The sequence below is a fragment of the Pseudorasbora parva genome, chromosome 8 (assembly GCF_024679245.1).
Source record: "Pseudorasbora parva isolate DD20220531a chromosome 8, ASM2467924v1, whole genome shotgun sequence".
Classification (NCBI taxonomy): Eukaryota; Metazoa; Chordata; class Actinopteri; order Cypriniformes; family Gobionidae; genus Pseudorasbora; species Pseudorasbora parva.
Window position 1 is genome coordinate 1,301,481 of NC_090179.1, and position 25,769 is coordinate 1,327,249.

A 25,769-nucleotide genomic window follows, 5' to 3' on the forward strand; every position below is an offset into this window, starting at 1 on the left:
CTGTGTTTAAGGCAGTGCGCTTTTATCTCGATCAATTCCTACCACCATATTCATTTCCAGTCAGTTCCCCGATTTCCCCTTGCCACTTGCCTGGCCCAGACAGAAAAAAGTCATCAATCTGAAAGGATTATCCAATCAGCGCCAAGCACCGCCCACTGACTGTTGATTGGCATTTGTGACATGTCCTCTATTATTATGAAAAAAAGATTTGGGAAAATCGTGCTTTGGAAATGCATGATTTGTCAAATAGGCGTCATTCGTAAATGCAGCATAATTATTATGAAAAACGGCTTTTTAAAAAAGAACCTTTAATAATTAAAAAATAGATTTTTAAACATAGGCTAATAGTTTGTGTGGAAGAGTTAATTGTGAAATATATTAAACAAATGTAATTTTATAAAATAAATAGATACATTTAATTATTTAAATTAATATTTTTTAAATTAATTATTTAATTAATAAATAAACTGTTGAATTATTTAATTTTTTTAGAATAAACTGATACATTTAATTGTCATTTCTTGAATTCATAATTATTTCATTTTGAGTAATTTGGTCCTCCACACTTTGTGAGGTTTGCTTCTGTCCTAATTTCCCCAATTTATCCAGTAATTCTAACTCTTTTTGTCTACTATTTTTTATTTTATTTCTTTGCTACGTTTAACAGCGATCTTTCTAATGTTATATTTGAAAAATTCCCACTTATTTTTAAATCCTTCATTTAAACCTCCCAAAATATCAATGGCAATATTTTTAACACAGTTATTAAAAAACTCATCATTAAGAAGATTATTATTAAATGTCCAGTACCCTCTGAGACTAGCGTTCCCTTGTGTGCCTGTAAGCGTTAAAGAAATAAGCTTATGGTCAGTTAAAGGTGCATAAGAATGGACAATTTCCTTAACATATTGTAAAGCAGAAGAAGAAATTAGAAACAAGTCAATTCTAGATGGTAAAGATTTGTTCTTGTTAGACCATGTGTACTCCCGGGGTTGTAGAATCGCTAAGCGATAAACTGGCACACAGAGATGTCAGATTAGATTGTGCCTCACGTTGAGAAGAACGAGGAGGATATCTATCATTCAAATTATCCAAGCATTCATTCAAATCTCCTGAAAAAATAACATATGAAGCTTGGAAAGTATCACATTTACATTGAATAGTATCAGAAACCTTTGCAAAAAAGGACTTATTCAATGCACTGGAATTATGACCGTAAATAGTAAAAAAAGCATTGTCATGTTTTGTAAATCATTAGTTTATTATTTACTAATCACTTGTAAATGATTGTAACGGAATTTACAAAACATTTATAAAATGTGAGCATATCACTTGATAATCATTTATGAATGTTTTGTAAATGATTAGTTCATCATTAACTAACCCCTTATAAATGACTTACAACTGAACGTTATTATAAAGTGTTACCGAGCATTTTTTATGCTGTGCATGTGTTAAGGACTCTTTGATTGACATTGTGAGGTCTGATAGTGTGTGTGTGTGTGTGTGTGTGTGTGTAGACGCTGTGTTTTTTGTAGTTGTGGCCCTAGCGACGGGTTCTCCGGTGCCTCTAAGCACACGGCCGTGCACCACCGCCGCCAGATCGCTGCTCAGTAACCTGTCACACATCATGGAGAAGGTACGTTCATCTTTTGGGTTCTGAGCCAATGTGGCCCGGATCTGGGCCGGAAACCATCACTTCTCATTGGCCTAGATGATTGCTAAAAGTTCTTAATGAAACCCAGAGAACACATCTGAAGTCTACACTATAAAAAAATATATATATATATTGTTGGTTTAACTTAAAAAAGTAAGTAACCTAGTAGCCTTAAAAGTTTGAGTTTATTGAAATAAAAAAATCGAGTTGATACAATGAAGGAAATTGGTTTAATAAATAGAAACTAAAATATTGTATCTGAGATCTGAACCACATAAAAAAGTGATAAATCATGAAAATAGCACAATTTGGCATGTTTCACTGCGTCATCACAAATAAAACACACAATTACCCAATATGCTTACAAAATCTTTTAATAATATTTGAATAAAGGTTGTCAATTCTCAAAAATGTTCATTGTATTAACTCAATGAATGATTGTATTAAATTAAAATTTTAAGGCAACCAGGTAATTTATTTTTTACATTTTTTTACAGTATAGAAGGCAATTAAAACTGTGAAGTGTATGTCTTTATACCATGGTTTTATATCTGGATCTGTGTAAATCTTATGTGTTGTGAGTGTTTATTCACACTACACTGCAAAACACGCTTTTCTTATTTAGTATTTTTGCCTTGTTTCTAGTCTAAATATCTAAAAAGTCTTAACTCAAGATGCATTTAAGTAATTTTTCTTGTTTTCTGTAAAATGAAATCAAAGTGAAGTGAGATTTTGTTTAAATCAGCTAAATTGTCTGCCAAATAGAAATACGATTATTTTCTTACCCCTTTGGCACACTGTTTGGTGCACATTCAATTTATATTATGTAAATGACGTTAAACTGACTTTAAAAAATGAGATGAATCTTGTATACCTGATTAAAAAAAAACTATTTTTTGCTTGTTTTTTTTCCCCCTCCAGAAAACAAGAACAAATATCTTATGTCATTTTAATTATCTAGTAAAAGCATCTTGATTTAAGATTTGTTTTAGGTATTTGGACTAGAAATAAGAAAAAAATACTACACTGCAAAACAATGCTTCTCTTATTTAGTATTTTTGTCTTGTTTCCAGTCCAAACATCTAAAGATTCTTAAAACAAGATTCATTTAGTAGACAAGCAAAAGTTATTGTCTTGTTTTGGGGGAAATATCTCAAAAAGAGTTTTTGCTTAAAATTTGTATTAGGTAAGAAAAATAATCTTGATTCAGACAGAAAGCAAGATTATTTCCCCTATGGAGGGAACGAGACGCTGCGTCGGAATGCTGTGGGAACGCCTCTGTGTGATTGCGTCATGAAGCACTTGTGAAATCCAATAGTGTGACGATATATCATAGGCGGGTGACGTCATCGACCAGGAAACTATAAAACACCCCCGGACCAAACAGTGTTAGCTTCTGTGTCTTCACAAGCACTCTGTGTGAATTATTATCTAAATGATGATGAGCGTGAGGAAGTGGGGAGAGAAACAATCGCAGACATTAGGAGAGCCGCTGATTTGTCTCTTTGGATCACCAAGGAGATGGCCAAATCCATCTATGGTTCTATGGCAGCCCTGGTGGCCACAGAGAGGCATTTATGATTAAACTTGTCAGACATAAAAGATTGCGACAAACAATTTCTACTGGATGCTCCTATTCCCCGGCCGGCCTCTTCTGCGATTCCGTTAATATGGTCGTCGAGAGGTTCCAAGAAGCGAAAAAAAAGCGGCCGCATTCCAACTGTTTCTCCCTCGAAAATCTCCTCCCTCTGGGGCTGCTGGGCGGGAGCAGCCCCCGCTGAGTGCGTCCTCCTCGCACAGAGCACAGCAGAAGGAGAGCGATGCGTCCCGGGCTCCCCCACAGAGATGCCAGAGGCACTGGGCTTCTGATGGTAGTCCCCTTCGAGAGGGAGCGGTGTGCCGAGGCGCCCGTACACTCTCATGCCATCAGGGGGCCGTTCTGCTAACCCTGCCACCTCTGGTGCTTCAGGGCGTAGCGGTCCCCAGCGAACACAAATCTCCATGTCTGCCCGGAAACGTAGCGGTGTGGGGATGTTTGCACCCTCTCAGGGGGCTCACGAAAGGTCAGTTTGGTTGCTCTCTGCCGGTGCGCCGTTTCAGGACACCGAGCTGACTGCTCAACAAATACCAGAGGCTGGCCTTGAGATGCTGGTTCCCTTAGTAGATTTTCTGGCAGCATGGAAACTTCTGCGGAATATCTCAGATTGGGTCCTGCAGACTATAGAAAAAGGGTACAGAATTCAGTTTGGGTCACACCCGCACAGGTTCAACGGGGTAGTTCTTACAGTAGTCACCCCCAAGCAGGCTCTGGTAATTGAGCAGACTCTTCTGCGAAAGGGTCCCTCCCCACAGCAGATAGTCTGGGTTTTACAGCCTGTACTTCATAGTTCCAAAGAAGGATGGAGGGCTGCATCCTATTCTAGATCTGCGTCAGTTAAACAGAGCAGTAAAGAGATTAAAATTAAAAATGCTCACGCTGAAGCAAATCATGTGCCAAATCAGGTCAGAGGACTGGTGTGTCACAATAGACTTAAAAGAAGCGTACTTCCACATCTCTATCCTTCCGCAGCTTAGGAAGTTCCTCAGGTTTGCTTTCGGGGGTGAAGCTTACCAATATCGGGTTCTTCCGTTCGGCCTAGCGTTATCGCCCCGCACTTTCACGAAGTGCATGGATGCATCCTTGGCTCCTCTAAAACTCCAGGGCATCCGTGTACTAAACCATATAGACACCTGGCTCATCCTGGCACAGTCGGAACAGTTGGCGATCCAGCATCGAAATTCTGTCCTCGCTCAAATGAAAGTGTTGGGGCTAAGGCTAAACTTCTCGAGAGACAACGCACTGTCCCCTATATTATTCCCTTACGTATCCGCCTCCACTGGGGTTGGATGCTATGGTACAGACATGGCTGAGGCTACGCCTGTACGCATTTCCCTTCTGACGCTGCTTCCAGGAGTGCTGGAGAGAGTCCGCCAGAACAGGGTCCAGCTTTTGTTAATAGCACCATTCTGGCCAGGCCAAGTATGGCTGTCGGACATTGTGTCTCTCCTCAAAGGTCCTCCGTGGGAAATCCCGGTCAGGAGGGACCTTCTCTCCAAGGTGAGGGGTTCAATTATACACCCTTGCCCGGAGTTATGGATACTGTGGGCTTGGCCTCTGAGGGGGCCCAGCTCGTAGGTTCAGGTCTATCTACTGAGGAAGTAGAAACTTTGCGAGGAGGCTGTATGCCCTAAAATAGAGAGTTTTCGTCGTCTGGTGTACAGGCCGTTCTTTAAATCCAGTTGATTGCCCGGTTGGTTCAGTACTAGATTTCCTGCAAGAAAAGTTCTCGGCAGGGTTATCCTCTTCCACTTTGAAGATATATGTGGCGGCAATATCTGAGTACCACATTCCCTTAGTGCATTGGTGGAGAGACACCCATGGGTAACTCGCTTCCTCCGTGGGACGCTGAGGCTGAGGCCTGTGGCACGATCGAGGGTACCGACTTGGGACCTGGCCATAGTATTAGAAGGCCTAACTCTGGCCCCGTTTGGGCCTATTGAAGAAGTGCCAGAGAAGTTTCTCACACTGAAGACTGTATTTCTTCTGGCTATTTCATCCCTAAAGAGAATAGGGGATTTGCAGGCTTTGTCCGTGTCTCCCTCTTGTCTCGAGTGCTACAGGCTTTCTCTCCGCCTCCGTTCCCCAACCCAGACCAGGAGAGATTAAATCTGGTTCGTCCTGTAAGGGCTTTGGATGCGAATGTCCACAGAGCTGCCCTGTGGCACAAGTCTGATCAGTTGTTTGTGTGTTTTGGGTCCCCGAGTAAAGGGAAGCCAGCATCTAAGCAGACATTGAGTAAGATAGTTGAGGCTCTCCCTCTCTTGCATATGAGCAGGCTGGTCAGCCTTCACCTCTGAAAATCCGAGTCCACTCGACTAGGGGTATGGCTGCCTCTATGGCACTAGTGTCAGGAGTTTCACTCCAGGAAGTTTGTGATGCGGCAGGGTGGTCCTCTCCGCACATTTTTGTGAGGTGTTACAACTTGGATGTAGCCTCTATCCCAGGTTCCTGGGTGTTTGTGGGATGATGAGTATAAATTCACATATACAGGCACTCGGGCCTATGGCGACGTGGTCATTTCGTTCCCGCAGCGTTCCGACACAGCGCGAGTTCCCTTGATAAGGGAATGTCTCAGGTTACGCATGTAACCATGGTTCCCTGAGAGGGAACGAGACGCTGCGTCGCTTTGCCATACTCCCGGCATGCCTATGACCGACTTGTTTGACTTTTTTAGAAGCTAACACTGTTTGGTCCGGGGGTGTTTTATAGTTTCCTGGTCAATGACGTCACCTGCCTATGATGTATCGTCACACTATTGGACAGATTTCTCGAGTGCTTCATGACGCAATCACGCAGAGGCGTTCCCACAGCGTTCCGACGCAGCGTCTCGTTCCCTCTCAGTGAACCATGGTTACATGCGTAACCTGAGACGTTTTCTTACCCCATTGGCAGATTATTTTGCTTATTTTAAGCAAAAACTCTTTTAATTTTTAGTTTTATTTCCCCAAAACAAGACAAAGACTTTTTCTTGTCTAGTAATTTTTAGTTATTTGGACTAGAAACAAGACAAAAATACTAAGAAAAGCATTTTTATCAACACGTGTTTTGGAGGATGCTACTAAGAAACTGGCTTTTCCTGGCTTTTTTGAGGGATTTTAACATTGATTATTGATATTTTTATTGAATATATAGATACATGTAGTTTAGCAAACAAGTTTTATTCTAACCATTGGTAACACTTTACAACAAGGTCACATTTGTTAACATTCGCTAATGTATTAACCAGCATGATCGGACCATTTGTTACAGTATTTATTAATCAAAGAAAGAAGAATTCTGTATTGGTCATTCTTGTTCATGTTAACTAATGAAACCATATTGTATAAAGTGTTCCTTTTTAAAACAGAGATGGTAATATTTGTCATGTTTTAACTGTTAAATAAGTGTATTATTTTCATGATTTATCACAACTTTTTATAATTTGTCAAATCAACGTAGATAATTAATGTGGTTCAGATAACAATGTTTTGACTTTCTGTTTATTATCCCAATTGCCCTCATTGTATATAACTTAGATCCTTTTTTCAATGAACTCGAAAGTTTTAGGCAACCAGGTAACTTCCTTTTTGCAGTATTTTTTGACCCGTGGCTCAGTTTGTGGTGTGTGTGTGTGTGTGTGTGTGTGTGGTCTGAACGCAGCAGGGGAAGATGAAGCATCAGGATTTGTTTGCTGGTTTTAACTGCACTGATCTGGAGGCCCAGATGATTCCTCACACTCAGACGGCCTCCGTCTGTCTGCCCACCGCCGCTGATAATGTGAGTGTACACACACACACACACACACACACACACACGCTCCCTCCAGCTGTCCTCGATGTGCTAGCTGATCACTTTTGAACTGAAGGACCAAATCAAAATCATCTTGATACACAGCGATTGCAGATCTGCAGGAAGTCCTGACCTTGATCCAGTCGCGTCTCAAGTGCATAAACTTCAGCTAGAAGTCATGTGTTTAATTTCAACATATTTGAGAATGTGAAGGGTTGCCACATGAATGCAGGACATAAAAAACTCATCCTTTGGTTTTTAATTCTGGACATTGTCAGCATCATTAAATAAGAGTAAATCTGATCACTATGACCAAACATGTCTCTCCACTGGCCTTGAGGTTGCTGTTTATGTGTATGTGTGTGTGAGATGGGTAGGTTTAGGGGTAGGGTTAGTGTGTGTGTTGTTCTGCTCATCTTTTACACAAGTGTAAGTCACTTATTAATGCTGTAAAATGCGTCTGATTTCAGAGCACCTCCTGCTCCAACCACAGAAGCTCATCTTTCAGCGCGGTGAGTCTGCTGTGGTGTTTAACACACAGATGATCACTCCTGAGGAGTCCGCTCTCTAATGTGCTGGTGTTTTCTTCCCAGGCTGAGTGTGTGAGGAACATCACTGGAGATCTGCATTATTATGACCTGCTGCTGAACTCCTACAGGCCCAGCGTGAGCGATCTGAGCCCGGTCATCACGGCCACTAAACACCTCAAGCAGGTGACCATCCGTCTCCCTATAATAATACCACAGACATACTAACACACTCTAGAGCACACTATAATTATACCACACCCATACTAACACACTCTAGAGCGCACTATAATAATACCACACACATACTAACACACTCTAGAGCACACTATAATAATACCACACACATACTAACACACTCTAGAGCACACTATAATAATACCACACACATACTAACACACTCTAGAGCACACTATAATAATACCACACACATACTAACACACTCTAGAGCACACTATAATAATACCACACCCATACTAACACACTCTAGAGCGCACTATAATAATACCACACACATACTAACACACTCTAGAGCACACTATAATAATACCACACCCATACTAACACACTCTAGAGCACACTATAATAATACCACACACATACTAACACACTCTAGAGCACACTATAATAATACCACACGCATACTAACACACTCTAGAGCACACTATAATAATACCACACGCATACTAACACACTCTAGAGCACACTATAATAATACCACACACATACTAACACACTCTAGAGCACACTATAATAATACCACACACATACTAACACACTCTAGAGCACACTATAATAATACCACACACACACTAACACACTCTAGAGCACACTATAATAATACCACACACATACTAACACACTCTAGAGCACACTATAATACCACACACATACTAACACACTCTAGAGCACACTATAATAATACCACACCCATACTAACACACTCTAGAGCACACTATAATAATACCACACCCATACTAACACACTCTAGAGCACACTATAATAATACCACACGCATACTAACACACTCTAGAGCACACTATAATAATACCACACCCATACTAACACACTCTAGAGCACACTATAATAATACCACACGCATACTAACACACTCTAGAGCACACTATAATAATACCACACACACACTAACACACTCTAGAGCACACTATAATAATACCACACACATACTAACACACTCTAGAGCACACTATAATAATACCACACCCATACTAACACACTCTAGAGCACACTATAATAATACCACACGCATACTAACACACTCTAGAGCACACTATAATAATACCACACACATACTAACACACTCTAGAGCACACTATAATAATACCACACACACACTAACACACTCTAGAGCACACTATAATAATACCACACGCATACTAACACACTCTAGAGCACACTATAATAATACCACACACACACTAACACACTCTAGAGCACACTATAATAATACCACACGCATACTAACACACTCTAGAGCACACTATAATAATACCACACACATACTAACACACTCTAGAGCACACTATAATAATACCACACCCATACTAACACACTCTAGAGCACACTATAATAATACCACACACACACTAACACACTCTAGAGCACACTATAATAATACCACACGCATACTAACACACTCTAGAGCACACTATAATAATACCACACACACACTAACACACTCTAGAGCACACTATAATAATACCACACGCATACTAACACACTCTAGAGCACACTATAATAATACCACACCCATACTAACACACTCTAGAGCACACTATAATAATACCACACCCATACTAACACACTCTAGAGCACACTATAATAATACCACACCCATACTAACACACTCTAGAGCACACTATAATAATACCACACACACACTAACACACTCTAGAGCACACTATAATAATACCACACACATACTAACACACTCTAGAGCACACTATAATAATACCACACCCATACTAACACACTCTAGAGCACACTATAATAATACCACACGCATACTAACACACTCTAGAGCACACTATAATAATACCACACACATACTAACACACTCTAGAGCACACTATAATAATACCACACACACACTAACACACTCTAGAGCACACTATAATAATACCACACGCATACTAACACACTCTAGAGCACACTATAATAATACCACACACACACTAACACACTCTAGAGCACACTATAATAATACCACACGCATACTAACACACTCTAGAGCACACTATAATAATACCACACGCATACTAACACACTCTAGAGCACACTATAATAATACCACACCCATACTAACACACTCTAGAGCACACTATAATAATACCACACACACACTAACACACTCTAGAGCACACTATAATAATACCACACGCATACTAACACACTCTAGAGCACACTATAATAATACCACACACACACTAACACACTCTAGAGCACACTATAATAATACCACACGCATACTAACACACTCTAGAGCACACTATAATAATACCACACCCATACTAACACACTCTAGAGCACACTATAATAATACCACACCCATACTAACACACTCTAGAGCACACTATAATAATACCACACCCATACTAACACACTCTAGAGCACACTATAATAATACCACACCCATACTAACACACTCTAGAGCACACTATAATAATACCACACCCATACTAACACACTCTAGAGCACACTATAATAATACCACACCCATACTAACACACTCTAGAGCACACTATAATAATACCACACACATACTAACACACTCTAGAGCACACTATAATAATACCACACCCATACTAACACACTCTAGAGCACACTATAATAATACCACACCCATACTAACACACTCTAGAGCACACTATAATAATACCACACCCATACTAACACACTCTAGAGCACACTATAATAATACCACACGCATACTAACACACTCTAGAGCACACTATAATAATACCACACGCATACTAACACACTCTAGAGCACACTATAATAATACCACACCCATACTAACACACTCTAGAGCACACTATAATAATACCACACACATACTAACACACTCTAGAGCACACTATAATAATACCACACCCACACTAACACACTCTAGAGCACACTATAATAATACCACACGCATACTAACACACTCTAGAGCACACTATAATAATACCACACACATACTAACACACTCTAGAGCACACTATAATAATACCACACGCATACTAACACACTCTAGAGCACACTATAATAATACCACACGCATACTAACACACTCTAGAGCACACTATAATAATACCACACACATACTAACACACTCTAGAGCACACTATAATAATACCACACACACACTAACACACTCTAGAGCACACTATAATAATACCACACGCATACTAACACACTCTAGAGCACACTATAATAATACCACACGCACACTAACACACTCTAGAGCACACTATAATAATACCACACGCATACTAACACACTCTAGAGCACACTATAATAATACCACACGCATACTAACACACTCTAGAGCACACTATAATAATACCACACCCATACTAACACACTCTAGAGCACACTATAATAATACCACACGCATACTAACACACTCTAGAGCACACTATAATAATACCACACGCATACTAACACACTCTAGAGCACACTATAATAATACCACACACATACTAACACACTCTAGAGCACACTATAATAATACCACACCCATACTAACACACTCTAGAGCACACTATAATAATACCACACGCATACTAACACACTCTAGAGCACACTATAATAATACCACACCCATACTAACACACTCTAGAGCACACTATAATAATACCACACCCATACTAACACACTCTAGAGCACACTATAATAATACCACACCCATACTAACACACTCTAGAGCACACTATAATAATACCACACGCATACTAACACACTCTAGAGCACACTATAATAATACCACACCCATACTAACACACTCTAGAGCACACTATAATAATACCACACGCATACTAACACACTCTAGAGCACACTATAATAATACCACACACATACTAACACACTCTAGAGCACACTATAATAATACCACACACACACTAACACACTCTAGAGCACACTATAATAATACCACACCCATACTAACACACTCTAGAGCACACTATAATAATACCACACACATACTAACACACTCTAGAGCACACTATAATAATACCACACCCATACTAACACACTCTAGAGCACACTATAATAATACCACACACATACTAACACACTCTAGAGCACACTATAATAATACCACACCCATACTGACACACTCTAGAGCACACTATAATAATACCACACGCATACTAACACACTCTAGAGCACACTATAATAATACCACACCCATACTAACACACTCTAGAGCACACTATAATAATACCACACCCATACTAACACACTCTAGAGCACACTATAATAATACCACACCCATACTAACACACTCTAGAGCACACTATAATAATACCACACGCATACTAACACACTCTAGAGCACACTATAATAATACCACACGCATACTAACACACTCTAGAGCACACTATAATAATACCACACCCATACTAACACACTCTAGAGCACACTATAATAATACCACACACATACTAACACACTCTAGAGCACACTATAATAATACCACACCCACACTAACACACTCTAGAGCACACTATAATAATACCACACGCATACTAACACACTCTAGAGCACACTATAATAATACCACACACATACTAACACACTCTAGAGCACACTATAATAATACCACACGCATACTAACACACTCTAGAGCACACTATAATAATACCACACGCATACTAACACACTCTAGAGCACACTATAATAATACCACACACATACTAACACACTCTAGAGCACACTATAATAATACCACACACACACTAACACACTCTAGAGCACACTATAATAATACCACACGCATACTAACACACTCTAGAGCACACTATAATAATACCACACGCACACTAACACACTCTAGAGCACACTATAATAATACCACACGCATACTAACACACTCTAGAGCACACTATAATAATACCACACGCATACTAACACACTCTAGAGCACACTATAATAATACCACACCCATACTAACACACTCTAGAGCACACTATAATAATACCACACGCATACTAACACACTCTAGAGCACACTATAATAATACCACACGCATACTAACACACTCTAGAGCACACTATAATAATACCACACACATACTAACACACTCTAGAGCACACTATAATAATACCACACCCATACTAACACACTCTAGAGCACACTATAATAATACCACACGCATACTAACACACTCTAGAGCACACTATAATAATACCACACCCATACTAACACACTCTAGAGCACACTATAATAATACCACACCCATACTAACACACTCTAGAGCACACTATAATAATACCACACCCATACTAACACACTCTAGAGCACACTATAATAATACCACACGCATACTAACACACTCTAGAGCACACTATAATAATACCACACCCATACTAACACACTCTAGAGCACACTATAATAATACCACACGCATACTAACACACTCTAGAGCACACTATAATAATACCACACACATACTAACACACTCTAGAGCACACTATAATAATACCACACACACACTAACACACTCTAGAGCACACTATAATAATACCACACCCATACTAACACACTCTAGAGCACACTATAATAATACCACACACATACTAACACACTCTAGAGCACACTATAATAATACCACACCCATACTAACACACTCTAGAGCACACTATAATAATACCACACACATACTAACACACTCTAGAGCACACTATAATAATACCACACCCATACTGACACACTCTAGAGCACACTATAATAATACCACACGCATACTGACACACTCTAGAGCACACTATAATAATACCACACACATACTGACACACTCTAGAGCACACTATAATAATACCACACACATACTGACACACTCTAGAGCACACTATAATAATACCACACACATACTAACACACTCTAGAGCACACTATAATAATACCACACACATACTAACACACTCTAGAGCACACTATAATAATACCACACACATACTAACACACTCTAGAGCACACTATAATAATACCACACACATACTAACACACTCTAGAGCACACTATAATAATACCACACACATACTAACACACTCTAGAGCACACTATAATAATACCACACACATACTGACACACTCTAGAGCACACTATAATAATACCACACGCATACTAACACACTCTAGAGCACACTATAATAATACCACACCCATACTAACACACTCTAGAGCACACTATAATAATACCACACCCATACTAACACACTCTAGAGCACACTATAATAATACCACACACATACTAACACACTCTAGAGCACACTATAATAATACCACACCCATACTGACACACTCTAGAGCACACTATAATAATACCACACGCATACTAACACACTCTAGAGCACACTATAATAATACCACACACATACTGACACACTCTAGAGCACACTATAATAATACCACACACATACTGACACACTCTAGAGCACACTATAATAATACCACACCCATACTAACACACTCTAGAGCACACTATAATAATACCACACACATACTAACACACTCTAGAGCACACTATAATAATACCACACCCATATCCAGGGTAATGAAGGCAAACTGTAAGATGAACTGAATTCATTGTGCTTCTGACTGTCACACAACATTTATAATGTGAAATAAAGCGTTCCAGTGTTTAAGGAACATTTGGTTTGTAAGCTGAAATTTTGTTCCACATACCTGCGGTCTCAATTTAGGGTTTATATGCTAAACAGTAACATGATCTGTCATCTGTGTGTGTAATGAATGACTATAATAACACAAAATTCTGCTTGATTTGAAGTGCTTGGGAGCATCCGGTGCGGCCACTGAAGGAAAGTTACCTCAGGTGAGTCCTCTCACACACTACACACACACACACACACACACACACACACACAGGTTGACATTCGCATATTTGCTCACACACCACTGTGGCTAGTGGTTTTCACATCTTTTTCACTGGCCATAATTTTGACATTGATAGCATGGGGAAAAAATGTCATATATATATATATATATATATATATATATATATATATATATATATATATATATATATATTATTTTTTTATTTTTTATTATTTCATAATTTTTGGCTGCTATCAGTTTAAGACATGAAGCGCAGATCCATTATACTGTTACAAATGCGCTTTCGTTCTTTCTCTGTTTACGTTCACTTTAAACACAGCCCAGACAGCTATAGTACCGGCCCACATCCGGTACGCGTTGAAGCCACATGGATCTGAGCCAACACTATGCTGCTGTCTGGAATACACCCCAAGACCTTATTCTGTGGATTTGACTGTTTAAGCTCAATAAGCAGTGAAAACCAACTCAATTTAGTGCTAAGAGGCGGCTTTATGTGTGCTTTTGGTGCAAGCACAAAATCTGTTGGAATGGGTCAAATTATGTCCAATACGCACAATCCAAAAGAGAAATGCAAGCCCTATAACAGCCACAATATTTATCCGAAGCAAATAAAGCGAGTGAGTGAGTGGAGGCGGGATTGTGTGTCACTCGCTGCCTGAGAGATGAGAGAGAGAAAGAGACGCTGGGATTGTATTCTGCAGGAATCCTGACAGAAATATAGAGTCGGCCCAGATCTGGAACATCTGGATTCAACGCGTACCAGATGTGGGCCGGATCTGGGCCGACTCTATGATGCCGTCTGGGAAATGAGTATATGTTTTAGGTATTTCGGTATTAATATGTTGCGAAAACATTACATTGTACATTTTATTTCAGACGTATAAAAGACTAGAATTAAAAAATGTATACACTGCACTAAATGCTCCTCTTACTCAGTCATGTTGTCTTGTTTCCAGTCTAAATATCTAACAATCCTTAACTCAAGATGCATTTACTAGATCAGTAAAACCACATTAGATATTTGTTCTTGTTTTGTTGAAGATCAAATCTAACTGAAGTGAGTTTTTGCTTAAAACAGGCAAAATGATCTGCCAATGGGGTGAGAAAGATAATCTGATTTCTGATTGAAATCTTGTCTCTTGTTTCCGTCCCGAACAGAAATCAGATTATTTCCCTCACCCCATTGGCAGATCATTTTGCCTGTTTTAAGCAAAAACTCCCTTCAGTTAGATTTGATCTTCAACAAAACAAGAACAAATATCTAATGTGGTTTTACTGATCTAGTAATTGCATCTTGATTTAAGAACTGTTAGATATTTAGACTGGAAACAAGACAACATGACTGAGGAAGAGGAGCATTTAGTGCAGTGCAGCCTAAACTGCACCCGCCAAAGTGGCTTGTAGGAGTGACTGCGTTACACACCACTGCTGACACACACACACACACACACAAACACACACACACACACACACACACAAACACACACACACACACACACACACACACACACACACACACAGGTGTTCATGTCAAACCCTGGATGCACTCGCCCATGTCGAAACAAATACGAAGAGCATTGTTTGCAGTGTAGCCTATATGGTATATAATGTGCTCCTGTGCTCTGTGTGCAGTGGCTCGTCTGGAGTGGCTCATCCTTCGATGACCGTCTGTCTCTGTGCAAAACACTGAAGGGCTTCCACGTGCGGGCCATCACCATCAACAGAGCGCTCGCACACATCGCCGCCGGAGACCACAGGAAGTGATGTCACTCACTACACACAGTGCATGACACTCATATATAAGCTAGAGGACCAGAGGATCAGCTCCATGCTAAATATTTATGTTTAATATTCAATCTATTTAAATTATTTATTGACATTCGTGTAATACATTATTTATTATTTTTAACTATTTATTAAAACATTTGTATAACAAAAAAAATGTCTTTTGTGTGTTTGTGTGCATGACACATCTTGAAGATATATCAATATATAACTTGGGGGGGTTAAAAATGAAAGCTGCAAAGTCCTTTCATTCACTCTTATGATTTATTCATCTAAAGAAAGGTCACCCAAGGTAAATTCAACTCCACCAAAATAAAGCGACTCCCCTGAGAAAGTGCGGATTTGACTGACAAACATTTCATTTGACAAAGAGGAGCCTTTAAGGAGCTGTTTGCTGCAATATCCTTAACTAGTGTCACATGACGTTCAAGTGTGTGTGTTCTTCATGAATATCATGATATTACTATATGCTACGGCAACATTAGTCCATAACGTCTGCACCTGAGAGCAAAACATCAAGACACCAATGCGGAGCATCATGGCTCATAATTCAATCCTTTGGAAAACACATTAAAATATGTACAACATCTAAAAAAATGTACACCTGTCAGAAGTAAAGAGCCGTCCAGAAGTAGTAAGGGTGTGAAGTACACACAGAGCTCACTTTAGCACCAGAGCCTTATCTTCATGGCTCTCCAACAGGGGTTGAAAAGATATTTCTGACAGTTCATCACGGCCTGAAGACCGGCAGACGGGTGGAGAGATGAGGGCCGTCTCTCAGCATCATGTAGCTGAAGTGTTTTGTAGTATCTCTGGAAAAAAACAATGGGACAGAGACACATCCACATTAAAACATTTGTCAGAAACAAATACTAGTTTTTCTGACTTACACCGATCAGGCATAACATTATGACAGGTGAAGTGGATAACACTGATTATGTCTTCATCATGGCTCTTGTAAGTGGGTGGGATATATTAGACAGCATGTGAACATTTTATCCCATTTTATCTCGTGGGGTCGTAAGGTATTTTTACGGCCAATGGGCGGCCGAGGCTCAGTGATGCACGTGGGGAGCGAAGGCTGGCCCGTGAGGTCCGATCAAACAGACGAGCTACTGGAGCTCAAACTGCTCCAGAAGTTAATGCTGGTTCTGATAGAAAGCTGTCAGCTGGCATAGCTGCTGACCAGTCAGGGTGACCTCTGACCCCTGACCCCGCCGAAAGCACCAACAGTGGCCCGTGAGCATCAGAACTGGACCACGGAGCAATGGAAGAAGGTGGCCTGGTCTGAGGAATCACGTGTTCTTCTACATCACGTGGATGGCTGGGTGTGTGTGAGGAACTCATGGCCCCAGGATGCACTATGGGAAGAAGGCGAGCCGGCGGAGGCAGTGTGATGCTTTGGCCAATTTTCTGCTGGGAAACCTTGGGTCCTCCATCCATGTGGATGTTACTTTGACACGCTCCACCTACCTAAGCATTGCTGAGACCATGTTCAGCCTTTCATGGAAACGGGTCTAGAGCAGTCCTTGCCTCGGCGGGTCAGGACTGATTGGGCAGCAAAAGGGGGACTAACACAATATTAGAACATAATGTTATGCCTGATCGGTGTAAAGCTTTTAAATCACCCCTAGGTAGAAACTGTAATATGGCTTGATGACTGGAAACTATAACATTTCTGTATCATGCTAGCTACGAAAAAGTTTTGAAACAGCACAGAGGAAGCTGTTTCAGGCACACACTATTTCCCAGTTGATTTATCACAGCATATTAAGACAATTTAGTTTTTACAGTTTACTGAAATGAAAGTATTATCTAAATAAATATGGACCGATTTGACTATATTTCCACCATGCCTTTCAGAATATAAATAATCTAAATAAATCTGTAAAGTTTTATTTACGTCTGTATTGTAATTGAAATTACAGGCAAAAAAAGACAGATAAATTGCAATCAAATAAACACTTCAGTATGTTTTAGATGTTTTCTTTCCTCAAATCTTAAAGAAGACATGTTATGTAAGCCTAAAATCTCACAATGTGTCCAGTGCCTAAAAAAGTTTTTCCTAGTGGCGTCTTGCCCTAAAACAGGGAAAATGATTGCTGAAATGGCAGGCGTCACATGACTGAGCGCCACATTTGAAGAAGTGGCCTTGATTCCCACACACAGCCAGCCGGGGGTTAGATTATTTCATGCCTTCAACCTTACGTACACTGTTAAAGAGTTGATTCTCACGCTAAACTTGGCCAAAGTTTCAAAGTTTCTGTGCCAAAAATACTACTTGCGGTTTCTCTATATTTCTCTATAGTTTCTGACGCTTTTTTTCCAACTGTGGCAAGTAAGTATGTCGTAATACGGGGCGGAAAATCCTTTATAGATGAACCGCTCATGAACCCTCACCGGTTAAATGATGTTCGCTCAAACCAGCTCAGACATGACATTTATCTGGAGCTTACTATACTTTGTAGCCATTAAACAATGTTTTTTTTCTTTCATATTTATGTTTAAATGTTATAATATTATTTTAAAGTAAGTTTTGTTTTGTCGAAAGCCTTTCTTTAAAGTGAGTTTCATTTTGTATAAATTGTATCTTAATTTTAATAAAGGTTTCTTTGGCTAATTGCCTGGATTTAATAAATAAGAAGCAAATAGCAGACTATAATCGTGACAAGTCGCGGGAGCGAAACGGCTCCGTACAAACGAGCTCTTCTGATTGGCTGAAATTCTCTGCTCTCTGCACAGGGCCTGCCACTGCCTCTCAGATGCACAAATCACTTTTGCTCCACATTTCATGTAGTATACGCTGCAAAAGTGCATGGAACTTGTGATTTGAAGGCGGAAAAACTGCGCTCAATAGCAGCAGATTCAAGCAGCTGTAGTGATTGGACTTGTGATTGTGTAAGAAAAATATCCTAGAAAAGTAATGCATTTGTGACCAAATATCCTCCTACGAGTGTTCAACTCTCATTGCATGGATTCACATGTTAATTGGCGGATGTGCAAAATTTGTCCATTATGTCACATTTTAGATACGGGTGTGTGACGGCGTTATGTGAGCGTATGAGATTCTTCATGTGTGATTCGTAGAAGAGGATTTGTGCACCTGCAGGGAAGAATGTGTGAAGATGTAACTGTTGTTTTGTGTTTGTAAGAGAGAAAAGTTTACAACTCCTAAAATATTTGATATTGATACATATGTGTTGATATGCTCTACAGATACAAATTTAACTCTCACAAGTGTTCAGTTGTTTTGTGCCAAAAATACCCTTCTACATTAGGCTGTTTTTTTTATTTTTTATATGCCGTGTTATGTTGATGATCGCGTTATTATACATGTGTGTGAGCAATGCTTCTATCTCTTGTTTCTGCTTCTTTTTCAGCTGTGTTTTGATCAGGAGATTCTGTACTAGAAGATGTGTAACAGCGCCCCCTACTGTATAACAGTGAAAACACAGAAAGCAGTGAGTAGTCGCTGACAGATATGGATTTTGTAATGGCTGGTATCATAAAGAGAGCATTGCGTTATATATCACACTGCAAAAATGCTCTTCTTACTCAGTATGTTTGTCTTGTTTCTAGTCCAAACATCTAAACATTCTTAAAACAAGAAGTATTCAAGCAAAAGGAATTCTCTTGTTTTGGGGAAAATACTCCAAATGAAGAGAGTTTTTGCTTAAAATAAGATAAATAATCTGCCAATGGGGTGAGAAAAATAATCTTAATTCAAACAGAAAACGAGATTATAATATCTAATTTTTAGATATTTTGACTTAGAAACAAGACAAAAATACTAATTAAGAAAATAATTGTTTGCAGTGCATGCTATTTTAATTACAGATAAATAAAATAAAATTCTTACTTCTGACTCTTATTGGCAAAACAAAAAAAGCACTGTTACACACTAAACACACAAGATCCCATTACCCACCGTCCAGCACAGCAATGACCTCGTTAGGCACGTCATCGTTATCTTTCAGACACTTGTGGAGTTCCTGAATTCCCGCTTTCCCCTTAGGTTGCCGTCGTCTCCAGCGCTCAAGCATGTTGAACTTCAGCATGGTCACGTCCTCCTCCGCCGCCCCCATCTCCTCCAGGTCCTGCTTGCTGAGGCCCAGATAGGAGATGGCCACGATCTTCCACTCTTTGCCCATGCGTTTGGCCACCTGCATCAGCTGCTGGTCCGTCAGGCTCGGGGCTAGGGCCGTTGCGGCGCAGTCTGAGGACAGAGTAGCTCTTCAGTCAAGATAAAGACTGACAAACACTCCACAATGCAAAAAAAAAAAATGCTTTTCTTACTTAGTATTTTTGTCTTGTTTCTAGTCCAAACAAAAAGTATTTACTAGACAGGCAAAAGTAATTGTCTTGTTTTGGGGAAAAATAACTCAAAATGAAGAGAGTTTTTGCTTAAAATAAGATAAATAATCTGCCAATGGGGTGAGAAAAATAATCTTAATTCAGACAGAAAACAAGATTCGTTTTCTTACACCACTAGCAGATTATTTATCTTACTTTAAGCAAAAACTCTTTTAAAAAGTTATTTTTTCCCAAAACAAGACAATCATTTTTACTTTTCTAGTGAATGTTTCTTAGTGTAAGCATTTTTAGATATTTAGACTAGAAACACGACAAAAATACTAAGTAGGAAGAGCATTTTTTGCAGTGTAAGGAGGAGTCGTGTCCGTCATGGACCTACCGGACTCATCAATGCCGCGGGCTTTCTTAATGGGCTTGTTACAGAGATCCTCCTCTGACGTGCTGCTGTGTCTCTTTCTGCCTGTAGAGGGCGAGACCACAAAACATTGACCAGTCCAGAAAACTCTCCATTAAGCTTCAACAATCACTTTCCCTGAATGTGTGAGTTAGAAGAGTTTGAAAGAGAGCAAATATAAACACAAGGAGGTAAAGCTGACTAATGAGTCCAGCCTGATGACATTCTGGGTGCTTTCACACCTGAGCGTTTCTTTCAGAATCTGCTGTGTTTCCTAGCTTGGTTCAGTATGTGACCCGTCAACGAAACCAGGGACACAAGACGGCAGCACTACTTTCGAGCAAAATGAGAAAGAAGCTTTTTTTTTCGTCTGAATCTGTTAGTTGAAAACACAAAGAAGCCTCTCTGTGTTTGAGAAAGCAGTATTGGGACATTTAAAAGCGTACATTTTGAGGTTGAAATCGGCTTGTTTTTCGGAGATTCTAGCTTGCAGTAGGGGCGTGTCATTGTCTGTGTATTTCCATACTGGACTGTTATTGCCCCGCTCTCCAAGGGAAGCATGGCTACTTACTTTTGCGACAATGAAAGCGGCATAATAAGACTAAATAATATCCCTATTCTACAACTGAGCAAAGAGGAAGAAGAGGAAGAATGTATCGGACTGGTGTCAGACGAGTTGGACCGTAAGATATCAGAGGCTATATTGATAGTAACATTTGATGGGGATAAAGAGGAGAAGAAAAGAGAACTCTCTGCCTGGAGACAGTCCTGTAGCCAGAAACTTTCTCCAGATATTATGTAGAACATACAGCTGGATTCTTTAGCTGTGGAAAAAGAGTGGCAGGACATGCAAATTATTGGACATTATTGGCCTGAATCCACTTGAATTTGTTTGGACTGCTCTCTCAGTAGCCATGCCATTACAGATTTGCACAAAACCTTTGCGATATTTAGGCTACTAAATGTCAATAAAATCTATTGCGAAATGATGAAATTACGGCGTTTCCATTAACCGCTGTAATGCGTCTAAAACGTTTGTTTTCCCCCTGATAAGCCCTCCAAAAAGTATGCAAAGTGTGTTGGTAAGTTTGTGTATATCCCAGCACCGTCCGCAATAGCCATTATTTTTAATGGGTGGATAGGCATGTTTTACATGCATTAATTAAAACTAAAAGAACTAAATGTTTGAATTTATATTAAAATAATTTAAAAATATCAAATAATTTGGATGGTGGAAACTCAAAGTTTTTTTGTTTATTTCTCTCGTCATTTTGGCTTTGAATTTCTTTTGTTTGAAATATGAACTGAATTTAGAAATACTTTTAAAGATAAAAACTTTGCGTTTAATAAACAAAAAACAATTTTTTTAATGAAGTACAGCGTTTGAAATGAGTGCATTCAAAATAATCCGTTCTCTGAATCAAAGACCTTTGTGAATGTACACAAATAAAAGTAGACAGTTTATAATTATGTCTTGCACATATCTGTAGGGCTAAAAATGTCAGAGTATTGTGAGTTTTATCCGCTGTCATAAAGGACAAAGTCCATCAGAATGCGCCGACGACTACGTCGGCCATGGGTCAAAGAGAACGTAGCCTATTTAATTAGGTTTTGTTTTTTGTTTTGTTTTTTTTTTCATATGTTGATTATTAAAAACAAGCAGCATGAGTAAGATGGGTTTGAATGGCCCGAATAAAGCTCCCTCTACGGGCCTGACGTGTGATGCCACGCTGAGTGACATATCAGCGTCTCATGCAAAGAAAAATATTGCAAGTTGGCCTACTACATAATAAAATTTGAACAAGTAGATAAAACAGAAGACCAACAGAATGTGGGACCGGACAGCCAAACGAGAAGCCTCTCCGGCCTCCACATACGACAAACAGAAAGTGTGCCTGAATGACTTATGTCATTGGAGGCAACGAGATCTGCAAGAAAACTTTTCTGTTTCTAATGGGCTGAGTTTCAATAAACATCAAAGTGTGTCTTGTGTTCATTCTAAGAACACGTCCACGTTCTCTCATGTTTAGATCCTCCCATACCTACCTATTGTTATTAATTTTAATTTTAATCGTTCAAATCGTATCACTTGCACAAAAAAACATTACTTTAATGGGCTTTTAGATGTTAACATCTGCTATCCTTTATTATCCATATGCGGTCCGATTTTTCCCGTTGTGTCTGTCGTTACTATGCAACCTGCAGCTTTAGGGGGGTGGAGCTTTACAGGGGGTGTGGCTTATCTAAATGAGATGTAAATGAGCCGTATTGTCACACCCAACAGGTGAAAACAGGTGTGAACAGCAAAACTTTAGAGGCCGTTTTCTCCAGTTTAAACTTTGTTAAATGCCTACATTCAGATGGCCACAACTTCTCCAAATATCAAATATAATTTCCATCTGTTACACATCATTGGAAAGCTTGGAGACTACACTTTCAGAATCTGTGAATAACTCAAAATGCCCCAGAACCGACTTGTGTCCCTGCTTTCCGTGACTGGTCACAAATGTTAACACAGCAATCAAACTCGGATCCGCACCAAAACAATCGCTCCGAGATCGCCAGAGCGAGAGACAAATGAACTCTGAGACGGTTCGCTTGAGGTGTGAAAGCAATCCGACCCAATACTACCAAGTGGTATTATAATTCATAACGGGAAATGTGCTATAATAGCAGTAGTGTATGATTCTGAAAGTGAGCACAAAAGTCTCTCTTCATCATAAATGTTGTGTAATTGCGCTTCTCCATGGGAGAATGCTGTCCCGATGAAGCCTTGAGAGTGTTTGCCTGTCTCGACACCGTTGACCTCTAGACCACGCTGGAGAGATCCAGAGAGAGCTGCAGTATTAATATGAATGTAGTATATCATTTAACAGCGGGAATGATGGCTACATTCGGTCTGAGTGTGTCTCGACAGTTAGAAACAAAGCCAAAATAAGCTCATGGAGCAAACTTGTCAATCATCTTGATGGATGACATAGAGGAAACTGACCAATAAGAAGACAGATGTACTCGCATGTGACTTGTGTGAACACATTTTTGTACGCTTTCAAATGTTGCTTTGTGAAAGCGAATTGAACCAAAAAGAAAGTGCAACATTGTAACAAATGAAGTCTTACGTACTTATGTTCACCACTGACCTTATTTCAGGCATTTAAAGGGGGGGTGAAACACTCAGTTTCAGTCAATCTCATGTCAATCTTGAGTACCTATAGAGTAGTATTGCATCCTTCATATCTACGAAAAGTCTTTAGTTTTATCATATTTATAAAAGAAATATGGGCTGTACCGAGTCTTTCCGGAAAAAACCGAGCGGCTGGAGGCGTATCGAGTGGGCGGAGCTAAAGAATGACAAGCGCGCAAAGCGGTGACGTCCTCAAGTGTGGAGAGACCCATCTATCTCAGCTAATACAGATAATGATCCACAATCAAATCTGAGGCTGAAATAAATTGAACAGGAGAAACAGCAGCAGCAGGATGTCCGTCTCTGTGGTATGGACTGTATTTAGGGGTATACAGCTCTGTCAAAAACACACTTCTTTGGTATGATTTGGTGAAGTCCTGACAGCAGTAACTGTGGAAATCCCCTTTGCGTCGCGACTGAAGCAATGTTGTGAAGCTTCCCGTCATTTCTGCGTTCAAATCGGTTCAAATGCAGCGCTGCCTTCCCAGAATGCTGTGCTGAAGCGCTGAAGTCGCTCGACGTCACCCATAGGAATAAAGTGGAGCGCGGCGCGACATAAGAGTTCACGGACGACTGGATCTGCAGCTGAGAGTGTTTACAGCGTGCATTTCCTCTCTCGCTGTAGTCACGCGCCCGCACCCTTCCGGGAGAAGAGCCCGTACGGCCCATACAAGGACCTTCCGCTCTATTTAACGTCAAGTAGACCCATACTCGAAAAAAACTCGCCGAAACTTGTGAGAAACCGGAAGGAGTATTTTTAACACAGAAATACTCCATCAAACGTCCAACATTAGTTTTTGAAACTTTGTCTATGTTTAGGATGGGAATCCAAGTCTTTAACAGTGGAAAGCTCAGTATGCATGAAACAGCATTTCACCGCCGCTTTAAAGGGGTCCTATAATAGCCTGACAAGCCAGAGCCACATCCAGATGTTTGGTCTGGAAACTCCCCATTGACGGCTCAATCTGAGGGGCGGATAAACGGCTGTCTGTCAAACTCCCTCTGCACGCGATAGGATAGCGCTACACCAACCAGAGCAACGAAGGTGAAGCAGAGCTCGCTGACAGATTAAACATTCGCCGTATCCGGTCGGCTAAACTCCGAACACATCTTCCCTTTTTAAGAATGACTTCAGTGCCGTTCTTTGTTCTTTTCTCAGAGAAAAGCTTAACTCCAAGTCTTCCAGAGTCGCGGTCAAAGCTGATTCGAAAGACCGCCGCCGTTCGCCAGTTTCTGTGTTTACTAGAAGCACGCAAACGCAACTCGTCCGTCGTCATTATGGCCCCGCCCGCCGACTCTATACACGATGTGATTGGCCCGACCAGAGTTTGGCGTTTACAGCTCAGAAGGGTATTGAGAGTTCCTAGACGACACTCACGGGCAGATTAGATTTGCTGCCGCTAGGGTGCGTCTAGATTTCTAGGCTAGTCCCATTATGCTCTTTTACGAAATATTG

General features: G+C 40.1%; 2 protein-coding genes across 4 annotated transcripts in view; one reads left to right on the forward strand and one right to left on the reverse strand.

The window, feature by feature from the left end:
• The first annotated feature begins 976 nt into the window (after positions 1–976).
• Positions 977–16,400, forward strand: il12a (interleukin 12a). Its single transcript, XM_067451877.1, has 7 exons — positions 977–1,030; positions 1,460–1,639; positions 6,897–7,013; positions 7,496–7,537; positions 7,619–7,738; positions 14,569–14,613; positions 16,269–16,400. Exons 1-7 carry the CDS (start codon positions 977–979, stop codon positions 16,398–16,400), a joined length of 690 nt encoding a protein of 229 aa, XP_067307978.1.
• Positions 16,401–16,682: 282 nt separating this feature from the next.
• The window catches only part of si:dkeyp-97b10.3 (NACHT, LRR and PYD domains-containing protein 1a), a 45,012-nt gene continuing 35,925 nt past the window's right edge, over positions 16,683–25,769 (reverse strand). For all 3 annotated transcript variants that reach the window (XM_067449930.1, XM_067449931.1, XM_067449929.1), the window contains exons 13-15: positions 21,115–21,195; positions 20,350–20,637; positions 16,683–17,233 (exon numbers count right to left, since the gene is read on the reverse strand). In XM_067449930.1, coding sequence (XP_067306031.1) covers positions 17,205–17,233; positions 20,350–20,637; positions 21,115–21,195 — 398 coding nt within the window. In that variant the 3' untranslated portion in view covers positions 16,683–17,204. The remainder of the gene's footprint in view (positions 17,234–20,349; positions 20,638–21,114; positions 21,196–25,769) is intronic.